Below are 20,472 nucleotides of genomic sequence, written 5' to 3'. Positions count from 1 at the left end.
CCAGATACGGAGGAGGGGGAGCTGGGTGTTCCCCTGGTGACAGACCTGTGCCTCCCTCCCCTGACGGCTCTCTGTCCTCCCTCCCGACTGAGCCCGCAGCCGCTGAGGGGCCGGGGGCGGGCGAGGTCAGACCTACCGTCACCTCTGACACGTCTGCTGAGAGCCGCTCCGCACAAGATGACGGCTTCCTCTTCCGCACTCTTCACCTGGGACAGAGGACGGGCCTGGGCGTCAATACTCGTCCGCCAAACTATTACCTTACGCCCTGCTGAACGGTCCCTAGTTTGTTAAATCAACAGGACATGCCACTTGGGTCACAACCCGAATTTCCACACATGTATGAACCTGTTTCTGGGATCATTACTCTAGTTACTTGGTCAGTGTGTTGTTAGTTTGCATTTTTCCGTCAGCTACTGACGTTGAGCATCTTCTCCTGTGCTACTGGCCTTTAAAGTTTTTATTGAAGGGGCGGCTGGGTGGCTCAGTCGGTTAAGCATCTGACTTCAGTGCAGGTCATGATCTCATGGTTCATGGGTCTGAGCCCCACGTCGGGCTCTGTGATGACAGCTCAGAGCCTGGAGCCTGCTTCAGATTCTGTGTCTCCCTCTGCCCCTTTCCTACTCACGCTCTGTTTCTGTCTCTCAAAAATAAACATTGAAAAAAATGGGGGGAAAAAGTCTTCCTTTTTTTTTTTTTAATGTTTTATTTATTTCTGAGAGAGAGACAGCGTGAGCAGGGGAGGGTCAGAGAGAGAGGGAGACACTGAATCTGAAACAGGCTCCAGGCTTCAGGCTGTCAGCACAGAGCCCGACGCGGGACTCAAACCCACGAACCGCGAGATCATGACCTAAGCCAAAGCCGGACGCTTAACCGACTGAGCCACCCAGGCGCCCCAAAAAAGCCTTTTGTCTTTAAAAAAATAAGGTAAAATAAAAATTTTTATTGAAATATAATTAACATACAATGTTATGCTAGTTTCAGGCACACAACAAACTGATCCAACAAATCTCCATGTTACTCCATGGCTCCTGTGATAAGGGTAGTCTCCCTTGGTAACTATACAACCTTTACTGTAATTCCTGATAAAGTATCTGATTAAATATCTGCCTATTGTTAACTGGGTTGTCTGTCTTGATAAACTTCTATCTCCTTAAAAAAAAAACAACAAAGGAGGAAGTGTCTATATTGCTACCAATATAGCATTTTTTTGCTATCAGAGCAAAGAAAATCACCAAGGGCATTACATAATGATAAAAGGGTCAATTCACCAAGAAGACATAGCAATCCTCAATATGGATACACCAAATAACAGAATTTCAAAATATATGAGGAAAAAGAATTAAAATGTTTTTTTTGTTTAATTTTGAGACACACAGATAGAGAGAGAGCCCGACATGGGGCTCAAACCCACGAACTGTGAGATCATGACCTGAGCCGAAGTCGGACACTTAACCAACTGAGCCACCCAGGCACCCCAATTATTTTTAATTCCAAGGGAGCCAAGGAGTAGCCAGGAGTAGGAACTGGGTCGGAGTGTCCCCTACTTGTACAAACTGAATGAATGTGTTTCCCGAAAGTTCACATATGGAAACCCTAACCCCCGAGGTGATGGTGTCAGGAGGCAGGGCCTTTGGACCATAACCAGGTCTAACTATGGTCTTCGTGCAATGGACTGGTCTCTTCCTATAAGAGACACAAGAGAGATAATCTGCCTTCACTACGGGAAGATACGGGGGAAAGACAGTGGTCTAAAAAGCGGGAAGAACGTTCTCACTAAGGATCCAAACATGGCTGTACCCTGGTCTCGGGATTTCAGCCTCCAGAGCGGAGAGAAAGCAGCATTTGCTCCATAAACCCCCCAGTCTACGGTCTTCAGGGAGAGTGGCGGGAGCTGACAGAAGCCACAAATCTCCCTGGATGGGGACACAAATCCCCCTGGATGAGGACGGAGGCAGACGGACCTTTATCCTTTCCTGAACATCCACCTGGATTTACAGGCTTGTTTTAGGACACTGAGCAGGAAGCCTTGTCTGTCCGGAGTATCAAGGAATGAAAAGAGACGATGGAAAAAGACAGGTCCAAAACCCTTTCGATGCCAGAGCTAAGGCCGGCACAAGCAGTTCCCTGCGATGGTGGGGCTTCCTCCGCTCTGAGCTACCCTGTACCCCACCAGCTGGATGTGGGTGACCACAGCACGGTGCGGGAAGTGGAGCTCACCGGGCGCAGGAAGAGGGGAGTTAGGCTGAGTCTGCATCTCCTCGCGGCCCTTCGTGAGCCACGCCCTGACGCTGGGCACCCTGCCAGCCTCTGCCACTGTGAGCTTGCTGACGCCCTACTACTGCCAGGACCTGCGCAGACACCGAGATGCCAAGGTGGATGGCACAGAGCCGGGCTTTCTGGGTGAGGGACACTTTGTGTCCCCCACGGCGCGAAGCACATACACGTGTGTAAACCCACACAAGACTTTACAACCAGAGCGAATTCAGCATCAGGGTGACGGGAGTTGGTCCTTTTCTCTCTCACCTCTGCACACCCCCCAGAGAGCCATCCTTCTGTGCAAGGAGGGTAGGTGGCTGGGGCCTGGAGGCGGCTGCCGGGCGATGGCAGCGGAGGAGGTGGGCAGCGAAGGGCTCAGTGAGAGTCTGCATGCCCGGCTGGGGCTGGAGGGTCCCTGGTTCTCCAGCAACTCCCCCATTTAGGAGGAGAGAGTGCCAAGGCCAGAGGGAAGGCTGGGGGCAGGCTGGGTGGGGGAGCACGCACAGAGAACTGAAGAACTGGCTCCCGCTGTCTGCCCAGGTTGGGGGTCCCGGAGCTCCTCTGACGTTGGGGACCCACCCAAAGCCACAGTGCTAAGCTATACTTCCCCCCACTTTGAGCCACCCCCACCTTTTTCCTCAACCTGCTTTTTCACATGCTCCCAACCTTAGCTGGCCGGCAGCTCAGGTGAGAGAAACCAAGGCTTATGCCCTAGCGCCACCTTCTGGAAAACGAAAGAAGGGCTCCTACAGGGCCCACTGGTTGAACCATTAGATTAGAATCAAAGTAAACAGAACCTTACCCAAGTCAGAAGAGGGTCCCTACTTCAAGCGCAGGGGCTGGGATACTTCTCATCAAACGCCATGAAAAATCATAGCAATATTGCATCACAAAAAGCAAATGAGAATTTTCCAGCAACCAACTAAACCCAAAGACATAATACTGTGATCTGATTTATAAGAAGTGAAAAGAGCTTAGATGCCTGGCTGGCTCAGTGGGTGGAGCACACAACTCTTGATCCTGGGGTTGTGGGTTTGAGCCCCATGTTGGGTGTATGGGTTACTTAAAAAAATAAAATCTCTGGGGTGCCTGGGTGGCTCAGTTGGTTAAGGGTCTGACTCTTGATTTTTGCTCAGGTCATGATCTCATGGTTTGTGAGTTCGAGCCCCACATCGGACTTTGTGCTGGCAGTGAGGAGCCAGTTTGTGATTCTCTCTCTCTTTCCTTCTCTCTCTCTGTCCCTCCCCTGCTCATGCACACATGCTCTCTCTCTCTCAAAATAAATAAACTTAAACAAAAAAACCTCAAACACACACACACACACACACACACACACACACACACAAAACCGTACAAGAACACTCAGACTCCATTAGAGGAAAAAACACAAGATAAACAAATATACCAGAAGGAGAAGAGAAGGTGAGAGGAAAAGAGACTGTTTTTTAGAAACAATAGCTAAGAACTCCCCAACCCTGGGGAAGAAACTGGATTTAAAAGTCCGTGAAGCTAGGGTGCCTGGATGGCTTAGTCGGTTAAGCGTCCGACTTTCGCTTAGGTCATGATCTCGCGGTTCATGGGTTCGAGCCCCACGTCGGGCTCTGTGCTGACTGCCAGCTCAGAGCCTGGAGCCTGTATCAGTCTGTGACTCCCTCTCTCTCTGACCCTTCCCTGCTCACACACTCTCTCTCTCCTAGAAATAAATAAAACATTAAAAAAAAAATCCGTGAAGCTAACAGAACACCTTATCATCTGAAGGCAAAAAGACCTTCTCCAACACACATGCAAAAGACAATGATAAAGAGAGAATTTTAAAGGCAGCTGAGGCTGGGGAGGGAAGGGAGGAACCTATAAAGGAACCTCCCTCACAGTATAAGCAGATTTCTCAGCAGAAATTCTAGAGGTCAGGAGAGAGTGAAATGACATCTTCAAAATACTGGAAGATAAAAACTGCCAGCCAAGAACACTCTTCAGATGTGAAGGAGAGGAGAGACTTTCTCAGACAAAAGCTGAGGAAGCTCATGGTCACTCAACCTGCCTAACAAGAAATGCTGAATGGAGTTCTTCAACAAAAAAAAAGGACACAAATACCAAAAAAATCTGATCAAGGTTATAAATAGACAGGTGATAAAAAATCAGAAAAGTGTAACTCTTTTTTAGAATAGTATATTAAACACTTTAATACAGCATGAAGGTTAAAGAAAAAGAGCATTAAGCATAACCATAGCTACCGCAATTTGGTGATGAAATCAAGGCATCAAAGAGATAATTTATAACATCAAAAATATACAGGAGGAGGAGTGAAAAGATGGGGCCTTTATGGGAGAATGACGATAAACTGCTACAGGCAGCAAGGGCACTATTCCATCTATGAGATGTTTGATGTAAACCTTATGTTAGCCACAGAGCAAAAATGAATCTATGGCAAAGACTTGAAACATAAAGAAAGGACAGACTGAACAAATCACAATGGAAAACCACCAACTTACAAAGATAGAAACGGGGGTGGGGGTGGGTGGACAACAGAGAGACAAAGTAACCAGAAGGTAAAAAGATAAAAGGGTAATAGTGAGTCCTTACATATCAGCAATCACCCTAATTGTAAACTGGCTGAACTTGCCAATCAAAAAGGCATAGACCGGCTGGCTGGATTTTTACAAAACCACTCAAATCTATGCTGCTTGCAGGAGACTCATTTCTGCTTTAAAGACACAGACAGGCCCAAGCTTAAAGGATGGAAAATGATCTTCCAGGGAAACATAAACCAAAAGAAGGCAGGCAAAACCATACTTCTATCAAACAAAACAGACCTCAAGCCAAAAAGGGTAACCAGGGACAAAGAAGGTCATTATATAATGATGAAGGGGTCAATACAACAAGAAGATAGAGGGGCGCCTGGGTGGCTCAGTCGGTTGAACGTCCGACTTTGGCTCAGGTCATGATCTCACGGTTTGTGGGTTTGAGCCCCTCATTGTGCTCTGGGCTGACAGCTCAGAACCTGGAGCCTGCTTCGGATTCTGTGTCTCTGTCTCTCTCTGACACTCCCCTGCTCACACTGTCTCTCTCTCTCTCAGAAGTAAATAAAAAACATTAAAAATTAAAAAAAAAAAGAAGATAAGAAAGTCATAAATATATATGCTCCTAATACCTGAGCACCAAAATGTATCAAGCAAATGCTAACAGAGCTTAAGGGAGAAATAGACCATAATACAATAATAATAATAAGGGACTTCAATATCCTCCATCAACAATGGATAGATCATCCAGACAGAAAATCACCAAGGAAATGTTGGAAATGAACCACACTTTGGAACCAAAGAACTAATACAGAACATTCTATCTGACATTCACAGAATCCACATTCTTTTCAAGTTCACGTTGAGCATTCTCCAGGGCAGATCATGGACAGGCCACAAAATAAATCTTGGCAAATATAAGAAGACTGAAACCACACCAACTGTCTTTTCTGACTATTATGGTCAGAATGACCAGTGAAACATAAATCAACAACAAGAGGAAAGTGTCAAAGAAGATCTACAAATATGTAGAAACTAACCCACTTCTTCTTCCTTTTTAATGTTTTATTTCTTTCTGAGAGAGAGAGAGAGACAGTGTGAGCAGGGAAGGGTCAGGGAGAAAGAGAGACACAGAATCCGAAGCAGGCTCCAGGCTCTGAGCTGGCAGTCAGCACAAAGGCCGATGCAGAACTCGAACCCACAAATCATGAGATCATGACCTGAGCCGAAGTCAGACACTTAACCGACTGAACCAACAGGCGACCCGAAACTAACCCACTTCTAAACAATGGGTCAGGGGTGCCTGGGTGGCTCAGTCGGTTGGGTGTCCGACTTCGGGTAAGGTCATGATCTCACGGTTCGTGGGTTCGAGCCCCGTGTCAGGCTCTGTGCTGACAGCTCAGAGCCTGGAGCCTGCTTCAGATTCTGTGTCTGCCTCTCTTTCTGCTCCTCTCCTGCTCATGCTCTGTCTCTCTCTTTCTCTCTCAAAAATAAATAAGTAAACATTAAAAAAAATCAATAAATGGGACTACATCAAATTCAAAAGCTTCTGCAGAGCAAAAGAAACAACAAAATGAAAAGACAACCTACAGAATGGGAGACAATTTTTGCAAGCCATGTATCAGACAAGGGGTTAATATGCAACATATATAAAGAACTCACATAACCTAGTAACAACAATAACAAAAACAATCCAATTAAAACATGGGCCGAAAAAGTAATAGACATTTCTCCAGAGGAGACATCCAGATGCACAACAGGCATGAGAAGGAGCTCAACATCACTAATCATCAGGGAAATGCAAACTGAACCACAATGAGATTTCACCTCACACCTGTCAGAACTGCTATCATCAAGAAAAGGGGCGCCTGGGTGGCTCAGTTGGTTACATGTCCTACTCTTGATTTCAGCTCAGGTCACGATCTCCCAGTTCATGAGATCGAATCCTGCTTCCGGCTCTGCACTGACAGCGCGGATCCTGCTTGGCTTCTCTCTTTGCCTCACTGCTACTGAGGCATGCATGCACACATGCTCTTTCTCTCTCTCAAAATAAATAAACTTAGAAAAAAAAAGACGAGACAAAAGGTGCTCGTGAGGATGTGGTGAAAAACAAAACCAAAAACAAACCCTTGTTCACTGTAGGGGGGGGATGTAAATTGGTCCAACTACTATGGAAAACAATATGGAGACTCCTCAAAAAATTAAAAACAGAACTCTATGTGATCCAGCAATTTCACTTCTGGGAATATACCCAAATGAAATGAAAACAGGATTTCAAGGAGACCTCTGCACACCCATGCTTATCAAAGCATTGTTCACAAGAGCCAAGATAAGGAAACAACAAATGCCTATCAATGGATGGATGGATAAAAGGATGTAGTACGGGGGCCCCTGGCGGGCTCAGCTGGTGGAGTGTGCGACTCTTGATCTCTGGGTTGTGAGTTCTAGTCCCACGTTGGGTGTAAAGACAAACTGAAAATAAGATCTTTAAAAAAGAAGAGGTATAGGGGCTCCTGGGTGGCTGAGTCGGTCGAACATGTGACTTCGGCTCAGGTCATAATCTCATGGTTCATGGGTTCGAGCCCCTCATGGGGCTCTGTGCTGACAGCTGAGCCTGGAGCTGCTTCAGATTCTGTGTCTCCCTCTCTCTCTCTGCCCCTCCCTTGCTGGTACTCTATCTCTGTCTCTCTCTCTCTCAAAAAAAAAAAAAAAAAAAGAGGTATAATACATATACACAACGTAATATCAAGGGAAGACAACCTTGTCCCTTTACAACAACATGGATAGATGCTGAGCACATCACGCTGAGATACGTCAGACAGAAAGACAGGTACTGTGTGGAATCTAAAAAAAAATCTAAACCCGTAAAACAACCAGAGAGTAAATGGTGATTAGCAGGGGATGCAGAGATTAGACGGAGGCTGTTTCAAAGTACAAATTTGTAACAAGTAGGGAATAAACCACGGAGATCTAAGGCAGGGCATAAAGAATACAGATGATAATATTGGATAATACTGTACTATAATTACACAATGTAATAATATTGCTACAGTCATATTACAACATATAAACATCAAAATGACAGCTGTACATCGTAATTTTATACAAGGTTCCACCAATTTTTTCAATGTTTATTTTTGAGAGAGAGAGAGAGAGAGAGAGAGAAAATCTGAAACAGGCTCCAGGCTCTGAGCTGTCAGCACAGAGCCCGACGCGGGGCTCGAACCCAAGAACCATGAGATCATAACCTGAGCTGAAGTCTGACGCTTAAGCGACTGAGCCACCCAGGCGCTCCTACAAGTCAAATTTAGTCAAAAATAATTTTTAAAAAAGGTCTCGCATGCCCTACTTTAAGACTTTAAAGTGTTAAGGGGCGCCTGGGTGTCTCAGGTCATGATCTCGAAGTCCCTGGGTTCCAGCCCCGCGTCGGGCTCTTTGCTGACAGCTGAGATCCAGGAACCTGCTTCCGATTCTGTGTCTCCTCCCTGCCCCTCCCCACTCCAGCTCTGTCTCTGTTTCTTTCAAAAATAAACATTCCCACAAGGGCACTTGTGGGGATGAGCACTGGGTGTTATATGGAAACCAACTTGACAATAAACTATTTTTTAAAAACTAAAAAATAAACAAAAAAATTTTTTTCAAGACTTTAAAGTGTTAAATTGGTTACACTAATGGCCAAAGTGTAACGGAGAGACCAAGACACCCCTGCATACTTAGGGCGCTCTTTGGAATGCCACCCCCAGAGCGCCTGAAGTCTGGGGCTTCAGAAACCCTCTTCCCCAGCAAGGCAGGGGCGGAGGCGGGTGGGGGAGGCAGTGGAGACGTGTCCGGCGGGTGCCCCGGGCCCTTCCCCCTGAGGCTACAGGGCGCCCCTAGGGAGCGGGGAGCGCTCTCCAGGACCCGGTTCGGGAGCGTCCTCCTGGGAACGCGCGCTCCTCTGGCGGCGCCGGGGAGCTTCGGGGGCCCCTACTCACCGGATGCGGACACCTCTCCTCCACACCCGGACGAGAGGGGCGCGCCCACGCCTCTCCCACGCCACGCACACCTCTCCTACGACCCTCCCACGGCCCGCACGCCTCTCCCACGCCCCAACGCCCCGCCCACGCCCCGCACGCCTCTTCCACGCCCCTCCCACGGCCCGCACGCCCCTCCCACGCCCCCACGCCCCTCCCACCTCTCCCACGCCCCGCCCACGCCCCCACGCCCCGCCCACCTCTCCCACGGCACGCCCACGCCCCGCACGCCCCGCCCACGCCCCCACGCCCCGCCCACATCTCCCACGCCCCGCCCACGCCCCGCACGCCCCCCACCTCTCCCACGGCCCGCCCACGCCCCTCCCACGCCCCCACGCCCCGCCCACCTCTCCCACGGCCCGCCCACGGCCCGCACGCCTCGCCCACGCCCCGCCCACGCCCCCACGCCCCGCCCACGCCCCTCCAGCACCGACGTGGGCGGCGCCAGGGCGCGGACTGCGCGCACCGAAGCTTCCCGACGGCGCACGCGGCGCGCACCACTTAGCAAAGGTCTGCGGTGCGTCCAGGGCAACGTCGGATCCCTCCCCAGCGCGGTGAGAGGCTCCAGCATTTTGTTCGGCAGGAGCCGCTCTAGGTGGAAAGCACCTGCGCGTCCCCTGCCCCCCGCCCTCAACCCCGGGCACAGGGCCAGGCCCGCAGGGGCCGCTGGGACTTAGAGTCCCCAGGGCGGGGCCGACGCGTCCAGCATCCCTCTGGGAACCTGTAGGCGTGGGGACCCGTCCGTTTGCTTCACCCGCACCAAGTCCGGGTCGGCGTTACTTGAATGCCTGCTCTGTGCTCAACTCCTCCTGGGACTGGTGCAGAGTAGGTGAGCTCATGCCCACTTTAGCTTAAGCAGGAAGATGAACTTGCAAGGTAGGAGGTACGGAACAATAAATTGACCAAAAAAAAAAAAAAAAAAAGTGCTGTTTGAAGGTTGCACTTCGCTTTTGAGTTTCCCTTCCTCCAGCGGAGACTGTCAGTACAGGTTGGGAGATGCATCTTGAGGCTTAAATAAAAGATGGCATCTCCTCGATTGTTTCCAGGCTCTGGACCTCGTAATTTGTGTTGCCCTAAGAATACACGCGCTTTTGTTAATCCTGCAATTAACTAGTGAGTAGCAAAATTAGACTGCATGGTGTGTGCGTGTGCTGGATATAAACTTTCAAAATATGCTATAGTTCTTGTAAATTGTTTTGGCATTTATCCCATTTTTAATGTGCCCAAAATCCCAAGGGACGTGGACTCAAATCTTTCTTGACCTAACGGAGGACGTTGATGCTTTGGGGCTTGTCCCTGAGAGGAATGGATGATTTGTGAGAGCAGTTTTGATGCCTTTCAATGACTTATATGTAAATTCACACATCAGAAAATCCTTTGGGGCGCCTGGGTGGCTCAGTTGTTTAAGCGTCCGACTTTGGCTCAGGTCATGATCTCACCATTTGTGAGTCTGAACCCTGCGTCGGTCTCTGTGCTGACGGCTCAGATTATGAGTCTGCTTGAGATTCTGTGTCTCCCCCTCTCTCGGCCCCTCCTCCCCCACCTCAAAAATAAATATTTTTAAAAAAGACTCTCCTTTTCTAGGTCACTTGCTCTTAGCTTTTGATTTCAGAAAACAAGATCACAGTTAAGTAAAAGATATTTGTTCTCCAATTTGTCAGCTAATGGAACACCTAGAAGTCATGACTCTTTTCTTAAAACGCTTCTAAATGCTGTATCACAACTAACTGTAGAAATTTTTTTGGTTAAATTCTACCTTTTTCATATCCTAGGACTGGTAAAAGACAGCTGGTGCCATATATTTTATTAATTTTGATTTTGACATGCAAACAAATTACAAAGAAATGATTCTATCTTAATTTATGTCATTCTGAGTACCAAGCAGCATTTAACATAGGGAACAGTTCCTGGTCACTCTATCCCAGATGTCACTCTTAGGAGACACAGGGGGCACTTTGCACCTTTGATATTGGCAGCAGATGAGTGAGACCCCATCTTATCTACAAATTTCCCAAACCTCCTTCCTACCCCCCTACCCCAACCATGCTGAGCTTCTGTCCCAGAAGGGAAGAGAACCTGTGAAATCTCACACAGTGGTAACTTGGTCAAGGACTCATCATTCCCTGCGGTAACTGTGGAGCCGATGCCTACAGGGACAGGCCTGAGATCCGGAGAAGGAGGAAGAGGGGAAACATTTCCCCGGCCTCCTAACTCAGGTTCTCCGCCAGGGAACCCCCCCCCCCCATCCTCCAAATGAGCAATGTTGGGAACGGTCATCATAGCACTTGCTCGTTCCCTTGACCCACAAGGATTGGGGCTTCAGCTGCCCTTTATTGGGAAAGACAAATGGTGCTGAATGTTCCCACGAAGAACAGGACAGTCCCACGTGGTGGAGAAATCTCCCACCCAAAGGGCCACGTGGTGAGACGCACAGGCGGTGCCCATGGTGGAGTGTGGTGTTTGGAGAGCCCGGCGCCACTACCCCAGCGCAGGACCGGCGAGGGCGCAGCTGTGCTTCGCGGGTCCACGCGGAGACTCCAGGCCGCACCAGGCTTCCAGCACGAGGGCGCCCATAATAAGCACGACGAAGGCCGCCAGACCCAGGCGGAGGAGGTTGCCCAAGGCGTAGTCCTTCGGGGTGGCGCCTGGGGGGACTGGGAGACGGGGGCCGGTCAGCACCAGCCGGGAGAGGGGCGCCCGTCCCTCCCACGCGGGTCCGCCCGACGGGGCTCCCCCGCCCCCACGCGTGTGTCCTGGCCGGTGGTCAGCGCAGCCGCCCCGACCTTGTGATGCTGAAAACACGACGTGCGGCTGCAGGAGAGTCGTGGCGGCTCTTCCTTGGTCTTCTCGCCTTTGTCTTCTCCCTGCCCTGCTCTCTCCCTTGTTTGCTCTGCTTGCACCTTCGCGCACGTCCCTTTGCCCTTCTCCCTCCTGACACTAGGAATCAGGCTTAGGAGCAAGCCCCGGAGCCCCAAGTCGCTGCGCGGAGCGCTGAAATGATTGCACCCCGTCTTCACAGCAAAGACTTCCTGCAGCCCAAGCCCCGGAAAATTCAAGCTCGGCAGCTAAGCACCGAGCCCCCTGTGCACTTGGTTTCCACCGCAGCCACGAAGAGCGAGGGCTCGCGCGGGGCCCGCTCCTCCCCACCACCTGCGTGGGAATCTCCATCTCACACAGGCCTTGGGGGCAGAGCGCATGTGTGAGCCCATCAGCAACAACATTGCCTGGAGACAGAGTCCGAGAGGAGGGTCCCGTGGTGCCGCCCCCGAGCCCAGGATGCCCTCTGCGCCCCTCTGCGCTGGCTGCTGGGCCCTGGCTTTCTATCCACGGGGCGTTCGGCCCCCATGGCTCCCACGCACACACACCCACGGTGCCGCGGAAGCAGAGCGCGTGGCACCTGAGGAAGCAAAGTTGTGGCCAGTCACAGAAGGTCATCGCGGAAGACCCTCCGTCGGTGACACAGAAGCTGGCGGCCGGGGCAGCACCGGGTACTAGGGACCAGACGGAGGCACCGCCACGACGCTGCCCTCACCGGGATGACAGGCAAGTCTGTGTGACCCACAGGGTGACGGAAGGGACGCTGATGGTTGGCCGCAAAGGGATGGATCGTTTGCAAGAACAACTTGAGGAATTATCCAGGAATACAGAACAGCAAAGGCCAAAGACCAGAGATTAGGAAAGGGCAGGTTTACAAAGGAGATGACAGTAAAGTCAGGGGAGAAAGAATCAGAAAGTAATAGAAGAAACGCTCTCCAGGTTTAAAAAAATAATAAAAAAGCACGTCGTACACCTTAAACCAATAGTGTTATAAGTCAGTGATAGGTCCACAAAACTGGAGAAAGCAAATAAAAGAGCCAAAGTAAAAAGAAGCTGATTAAGAAATGAATTAGGTTTCTCAAACTTCCGAAAAATCCTGCAAAACCTCACCTCTCACCCGGATCTCAAGAGGCTCACTAGGCAGTGAGGTCCAGAAAGGAGCCTGGGTCTGGAAGTACACACAGCTGTAGTTCCCGGAGTCTTCGGCTGTCACAGTCTGCAGGGAGAAGTCCGTCTCCTTCCCGACTGGAGTCCGGAGCTGGATGGGCCCTGTCGCTCCCGCCTTCAGCAGAGCGAACATTATTGGCCTGAAAACATCATCAGGCCTCTGGCACTGCAGGGTCACAGTGTTTCCTGCGGTCACCTCACCCCTTTGGTGGGCTTGCAGGGAAGGTTTAGGCCAATCTCCTGCAAGAGAAGGGGGCTCTGAGGTCACGGGGAGAAGCCCAGGGTCCCCCACTCACCCTGGTTCTTCCGCTGGGGTTCCTGCCCAGTGTGGGACGCGACAGGTCCCTCTTTCGACTCTGACTGCGGGAAGGAGGTCCCGTCCCCACAAGCCCTGGATGCAGCGGCCAAGTCATTCTGTTGCTGTGCTTCTGCGTCTCCTCCATCCCCTGCCCTCCTCAGGTCCCTCCCCCAGGCCTCACCTGTCACCAGTAGCAGGACACGGTCACTGGGCGGTGATCGTATGGAGGGGGCCCCTTGTCTGTAGAGCTCACAGGTATAGACTCCAGCCTGACTGTTTCTCAGGTCAGTGAGGTGAAATTCAGCCAGGCCCTCTGTGGAAGCCAGTGATGGTGAAGAATCCAAAAAAATATCTCCCTTCCTGAGAGCAAAGTCAACATCCTTGGTTGGGGCCCGACATTGCAGCGTTATGTTGCTCCCATGAGGCACCACCGAGCTGGGCCAGGCCCTGAGGGAGGGCTTGGGAAGGGGCTCTGGAAGGAAGCAGATCGGGGATGGGAATTGGTGCCCTCACCCGCTCTGAGAAAACCCCTTTAAGGAAAGAGAAGGGATGTGGGGAATTTGGAGCAAAGAAGAGGGTGGGTTTAACTGGAGGAATGCTCACCTTTAGTCTCCCTGCTTCCTTGGGCAGCGCACAGCCCTGCAAGAGAACCGTCTGTCCTGAGACCTGAGTCCCTGTCCCCAGGGGCCTCCCCAGGGGAGTGCTGCTGAGACAGGACCCTGGAGGGCTAGCATCTGGGGGTTCTCTACCACCTGCACTGCCCCAGGACCTCTGCTCATTCCACAAACATCCACCAAATGCTTGATTCTTGAGAGTTTATGTATCCGTGCCACAGGACACACACGGTGTCACTGCTCTGCAAACACCTGGAAGGTAACTACTCTGTGCTGCTCACCTCAGCCTCCCCAGTGTCTGGAACATACTGAGACTCAACACATGCATGGTAACCGACCAAAGCGATGCCCCAATGGAAACGTGACTCAGAGAGATTTTTCAAGTGGAAAAACCAGTGTCTTTGGAGGCAGACGGGCCAGCGTTTGAATGTTGACCTTTCTGCTCATTCTCTGCATGGTCCTGAGCAGGAACCCTGAGCTGTCAATCTCAGGGCCCTCCATGGGGCTCCTGGGTGGCTTAGTCGGTTTTTCGCTTAGGTCCTGATCTCGTGGTTCGTGGGTTCGAGCCCCGCGTTGGGCTCTGTGCTGACTGCCAGCTCAGAGCCTGGAGCCTGTTTCAGTCTGTGACTCCCTCTCTCTCTGACCCTCCCCTGCTCACGCTGTCTCTCTGTCTCTCCTAGAAATAAATAAAACATTTAAAAAAAAATCTCAGGGCCCTCCTTTCTCAGCGTGGGGCAATTCCCACCACGCGGGACTGCTGGCAAGGGTCAGAGTGGTGTTTCCCACAGGGTGGATTACAGACCACAGGTGCGCTAGGAGATGATTTTAGGGGATGATCACGGCATCGGAAAGGTATTACCCTCTCAAATCACTTCCACTTCTTTGATCACAACAAAGAACTTTTCAGGCTAGAGGTCAAGCTTCTTACACATCTGTCTCTGGCTTATTGCCCTTTGTATTAAGGAAGGAGCTGGCCATGGGCTCAGAAATCTGATGGGCAACCCTTCTTGGCTAGAATGTCCTAACATCTTCCTTTGCAATGTGTATATGCTTACCTCAACCTATTTTTGGTAAGTGACCCTGGCTTTTCTTTTAACTTTTATTTATTTAAAAAAAAAGTTTAATGCTTAATTTATTTTGAGAGAGAGAGAAAGAGAGAGAATGAGTGGGGGAGGGGCAGAGAGAGGGAGACACAGAATCCAAAGCAGGCTCCAGGCTCTGAGCCGTCAGCACAGAGCCCTACACGGGGCTCGAACCCACAAACCGCGACATCATGACCTGAGCCAAAGCTTAACCGATTGAGCCACCCAGGCACTCCTAAATTTTTATTTAAGCGATTGGCATAAAGTTTCCAGCTTCAAATGAATGTAGTTGTTTAAAATAAAGACATTAAAAAAATAATAAAATAAAGATACTGAATCAGTAAAATGTTAAATAAATAGGGATGATAGAGGCCTACGGGATAGACCGTGGATGTGGAAAGTAAGGATTTGCATGCTAGAAAACATTTGATGTGACTAAAGCCTCCACAGGGTGCCTAACACGTATGAAGCAATCAGTAAGGACAAGCAGGTGTTATTAGTTCTCTTTCCAGTTATAACCACCACATTTCTTTCCATCCACCCCCACCTCTAATCCCAGTATTCAGGCCCAAGAAACTTACCAAGGCAGACCAGGCAAATGAATTCAGAGATCATACTGGTCCTTCAGGCTGCTCTAAGGGTCCTTCTTCTGTTTCAGCCACAACAGGGAGGGAAGCTGCATGTGGGTGTGACAACTTTGGTTGACTTTTCCCTTCCTTCCTCTCATGTGACATTTTGTGTTCCAACCACATCCAGAAAACAAGAAGTAAGTCAAACATACATGTTGCCAGCCATAGGATAATCACTAAAATAAATGAACAAAAAACAAATAGAGGTTAAAAAAAAAAAAGGAGAGTTAAAATGGCCTATTAAAAAATAACAGTAGGGGTGTCTGAGTGGCTCACTTGGCTACGCATCCAACTCTTGGTTTCGGCTCAGGTCATGATATCATGGTTCATGAGATCAAGCCTGGTGTCAGGCTCTACACTGGGTGTGGAGCCTGCTTGGGACTTTCTCCTTCTTTCTCTGCCCCTCCCCCATTTGTGTGCACTCTCTCTCTCTCTCAAAAATAAATAAACTTAAGAAAATAACAATAATTGTTTTTAAAACAAAGACTTTGGAAAAGAGGAAACATAAAAGAGATGCACAAAGAGAAGGACTAGCAAGATGATAAACTTACATTCTATAAATAAGTAATTGCATTAAATATAAATGGACTCAAAAATTCAATTAAAAGACTATTAGACTGGATGTTTTTTAAAAACCTAAATATATGCTGGTTTTTTAAAATTCTTTAATGTTTATTTATTTTTGAGGGAGAGACACAGAGTACAAGCAGGAGAGGGCAGAGAGACAGAGAGAGAGAGACTTCGAAAGAGGTTCCAGGCTCTGAGCTGTCAGCATGGAGCCCAATGCGAGACAAACCCATGGACTGTGAGATCATGACCTGAGCTGAAGTTGGATGCTTAACTGACTGAGCCACCCAGGCGCCCCATATATGCTGTTTAAAAAAAACAAACACTTTAAAAAAAAAAAAAAAAAAAAAAAAAAAAAAAAAAAAAAAAAAAAAAAAAAAACCACCAAAACCAAAAAAACCCCCAAAAGATATAACATATAACCAGCAAAAGAAATGTGAAATGGCTATACTAGTAGATTTTAAGGCAAGAAATAGCATTAGATATGAAGAGGAATATTTACTAATGATAAAATAGCCAATTGAAGGGAAATACAAATAATTCTAACTTTGTATGCACCTACTAACATACACACAAAAATCCATAAAAGAATTGTTGACACTATAAAGAACTTAAATAAACATATAATCACTTTATCTTTTAACGTATCTCTCTCAGTAACTACATTCCACATGGAAAAACAAAAAACAAAACAAAAACACAAGTCCAAACAAAGAAAGGAAAGAAAGACATTTGCTACCCAAGCAATCAAACCCAGAGAAAGTAAAATGCTATTTCACTCTACAAAAAAAATTTATTTTTGAGAGACAGAGCAGAAGTGAGGGAGGGGCAGAGAGAGAATGAGACATAGAATCTGAAGCAGGCTCCTGGCTCTGAACTGTCAGCACACAGCCCAACATGAGGCTCAAATTCACAAACTGTGAGATCATGACCTGAGCTGAAGTTGGACGTTTAACTGACTGAGCCACCCAGGCACCCCCAAAAAGTTTTTAATGCTAACATGTAATGTTGACTAGAATTTTGCAAAATATACATGTGCATAATCAGTTTTTAGAATGACAAATCAATATTCTTTACTAAATGGCAACTCGCTTATGAAGCTTATCTGCCTCCTCCCACCACCACACAAAACATTTATAGCCTTCCACCTGGGAGTTTGAATTCCAGTAGTTTACCCTGAGGAATAATTAAAGTTGTCCAAATGATTTTCAAGTTGCTCATTTTAATTATGTTTATATTAACAAGTGAATTGGAAGCAATATAACTGTGCAGAAGTAGGAGATTGGTTAGTTACAAGTTCTTACTTCCATAGAGAGGAAGACTATGCATCAAGTTAAAGTACATCGTGAAGCATAAAAATAAAATTTCAATTTTCCAAGAAGGTATGATAATGTATAAAAATATGTATAAACAAATAAAAGAGACTCAAAATTCTAAAACTTTTAAGAATAAATCACACTGTGGAAGCAATTTATAACTGCGTTATGGGAAAGTACTCATTGGGATAGAACACTCTTTAAAATGTATTGGGGGGCGCCTGGGTGGCTTAGTCGGTTAAGCGTCCGACTTTCGCTTAGGTCATGATCTCGCGGTTCGTGGGTTCGAGCCCCGCGTCGGGCTCTGTGCTGACTGCCAGCTCAGAGCTTGGAGCCTGTTTCAGCCTGTGACTCCCTCTCTCTCTGACCCTCCCCTGCTCAAGCTGTCTCTCTCTCTCTCTCCTAGAAATAAATAAAAACATTAAAAGAAATTTAATAAATAAATAAATAAATAAAACGTATTGGTTTGTGGGGTGCCTGGGTGGCTCAGTCGGTTGGGCGGCTGACTTCGGCTCAGGTCATGATCTCACGGTTCGTGGGTTCAAGCTCCGCGTTGGGCTCTGTACTGACACCTCAGAGCCTGGAGCCTGTTTCGGATTCTGTGTCTCCCTCTCTCTCTGACTCTCCCCTTCTCACGCTGTCTCTCTCTCTCAGAAATAAATGAAATGTTAAAAAATTTTTTTAAATAAATAAAATGTGCTAGTTTGTGACAAAAGAAGATAACAGTATAGGATATACATATATATATATATTACACACACACACACATATACACATACATACATATATTACCCCCAAACATTCTGAAGTAGGCGAGCCTTTTAAATGAACATCCTTGGGGTGCCTGGGTGGCTCAGTCAGTTAAGCATCTGACTTCGGTTCAGGTCATGACCTTGTGGTTCGTGAGTGTGATCCCCATGTTGGACTCCATGCTGACAGCTCAGAGCCTGTAGCCAGCTTCAGATTCTGTATCTCCCTCTCTCTCTGCCCCTTCCTTGCTTGCTCTCTCTCTCTCCTTCAAAAATAAATAAACATTAAAAAGAAAAAGAAAACAAATTACACAAAGACTTGAAGCCTCAGTTTTCTATGTGCAGAAAGTAAGCTGAGAAATCAAGAGAGTCATATTCTCCAGGGTCCTCTTCAGAAGTGGAGAGGAGGGTTGATCAAATAAAGATAACTCAGAGGGAGGAACCAAGAGCTGTGAAGAACAGTGGACTGGGAACCCCTTCACAGAGAATAGGACTGAAACTTTATGAAGGAACATTTCCATCCCCAGAACCGTGGCATCTTGCAGCATTTCCCCAGAGTGATTTGGCAAATGCTGTGAATCAGTGACTACTGGTGTTTCCCACAGGGAAGAAGCCTTTTCACTTGGGAGTATTGTGGTTATCCCACTTCTGTTTTATAGTTATATGGATGATGTATGGGACAGCTAATTTGTCTCTTTAGTTCATGAATCCCAGTTCAAAAGGAGCCACATATAGACTTGATAGTGATCAGTAGATCCTGGATTTGAAGACAAATGCCATTATTGGATGAAAATTTGGGGGAGCAGGTCCTGGGATGGGAATGAGCATATTTCGTACTTGGGATGGATATGAATAACTGTGGTCAAGAAGTCATAGTGCAATAGATTTCATTAAAGCCCTTTGACTATGAGTTCACCACGTTATTTGCTTTGGTCAACAGGATAAAGCGCAAGCGGCAATATTTTAGCTCCAGCCCAGGTCCTTAGGGGCGTGGCATATTTTGAGTTAGCCCCCAGCATATCTTCCATTTCCACCAGAAGAATGTGTGAGGGCTAGCACATTGTTCTCAGGAGGAAGATGAAAGACATGTGAATAAGAGCCAAGTCAACCCGTCTGAATGCAGAAAGAGCTGGACAGAAATAAGCAGATCTGGGAAATATGGAGAGCATGTGTGCACATGTGCATTTATACACACATTCCTATGACTAGTTAGGGCTGAACCTGGGTGATTTCAAATCTTAATGAAAATCAGAACTCACTTTCCACTGGTGTTTTGTTGGAAACTTAACTTCTGAAAAGTTGTACTTGAAAAATAATCATTTGCAGGACAAGGTTGAGGTTGAATCAGAAGGCGTATAAGTATCAAATGGTCTTTTTTTTAAAAAATGTTTTATTTATTTCTAGGAGAGAGAGAGAAATAGCGTGAGCAGGGGAGGGTCAGAGAAAGAGGGAGTCACAGACTCTGAAACAGGCTCCAGGGTCTGAGCTGGCAGTCAGCACAGAGCCTGACATGGGGCTCGAACCCACAAACCGCAAGATCATGACCTAAGCGAAAGTCGGATGCTTAACCGACTAAGCCACCCAGGCGCCCCTCAAACAAATGGTTTGTAATAGGCATGGGGTAGTCCAGCATTGGGCCTTCTCCCCACTTACTCTGTCTTCCCTTCCAATCTTAATCCCTTCCAATCTTTTCAATCCAATCTGAGGGACTTGATCTATTTTTCCCTCTCCGAGAATGTATGAGAATCTACTTTTCAATTCTTGCTCAGCTGTGCATTACCTCTGTCTAGGGTATAGTGTATTTGAAGTGCTGGGGCGCCTGGGTGGCTCAGTCAGTTAAGCGTCCAACTTCAGCTAAGGTCATGATCCCACGTTTGTGGGTTTGCGCCCCATGTCGGGCTCTGTGCTGACAGCTCAGGGTCTAGAGCCTGTTTCAAATTCTGTTACTCCCTTTCTCTCTGTCTCTCCTCTGTTCTCTCTCTCTCTCAAATAAATAAACGTAAAAAAATTTTTTTAATGAAGTCACCAATATTTCCTCCTTTGTTCCTGGAAAATGGAATTACACTCTTCCCGTGTGGGAAAAAAATTAATGGAGGCTTTCCAATTTCCCAGGATTACTTTCTCTTCTGTAAAAGAAAATACATTAAAAATCTGATATGTGACCCATTTGTCAACGTTTACTAAGAGACAAGTTTACTCAGCTTCAAAGGCAGACATCCATTTCTGCTTTCTTGTTGACCAACCTGCTCTCAGGGGTAGTGGGTGTCCAGCTTTTACCAGAGACTCTTGCATTTTAGACGTTACCATGTGCTTGCCCAGCCATTGTATCGTGCTGATGCCAATTTTCTGGTTTTGATAATGTACTGTACTTCTATTACCATAGGGAAAGCTGGTTGATGGGTACATGAGAACCCTGTATTTTTTTTCAACTGTAAAATGTTTTCCAAG

At 47.8% G+C, this 20,472-nt stretch overlaps 1 protein-coding gene across 2 annotated transcripts; it reads right to left on the bottom strand.

The window, feature by feature from the left end:
- Positions 1-10,630: 10,630 nt before the first annotated feature.
- Positions 10,631-15,452, bottom strand: LOC120239652 (T-cell-interacting, activating receptor on myeloid cells protein 1-like). Of its 2 annotated transcripts, XM_039244059.1 has the most exons (5): positions 15,345-15,452; positions 13,671-13,706; positions 13,249-13,539; positions 12,713-13,009; positions 10,631-11,439 (listed from the first exon to the last, which is right to left on the bottom strand). In XM_039244059.1, the coding sequence occupies exons 1-5, from the start codon at positions 15,376-15,378 to the stop codon at positions 11,264-11,266; spliced, it is 834 nt and encodes a 277-aa protein (XP_039099990.1). In that variant the 5' UTR covers positions 15,379-15,452; the 3' UTR covers positions 10,631-11,263. The 2 variants fall into 2 exon arrangements, with proteins under 2 accessions (XP_039099990.1, XP_039099991.1); XM_039244060.1 differs by lacking the exon at positions 13,671-13,706.
- Between the last annotated feature and the right edge of the window lie 5,020 nt (positions 15,453-20,472).

Source organism: Hyaena hyaena, unplaced genomic scaffold, assembly GCF_003009895.1.
Source record: "Hyaena hyaena isolate Hyena2069 unplaced genomic scaffold, ASM300989v1 scaffold_235, whole genome shotgun sequence".
Classification (NCBI taxonomy): Eukaryota; Metazoa; Chordata; class Mammalia; order Carnivora; family Hyaenidae; genus Hyaena; species Hyaena hyaena.
Note: the sequence above shows the minus strand (reverse complement) of the source record. Positions and strands in the feature narration are given on the sequence as shown.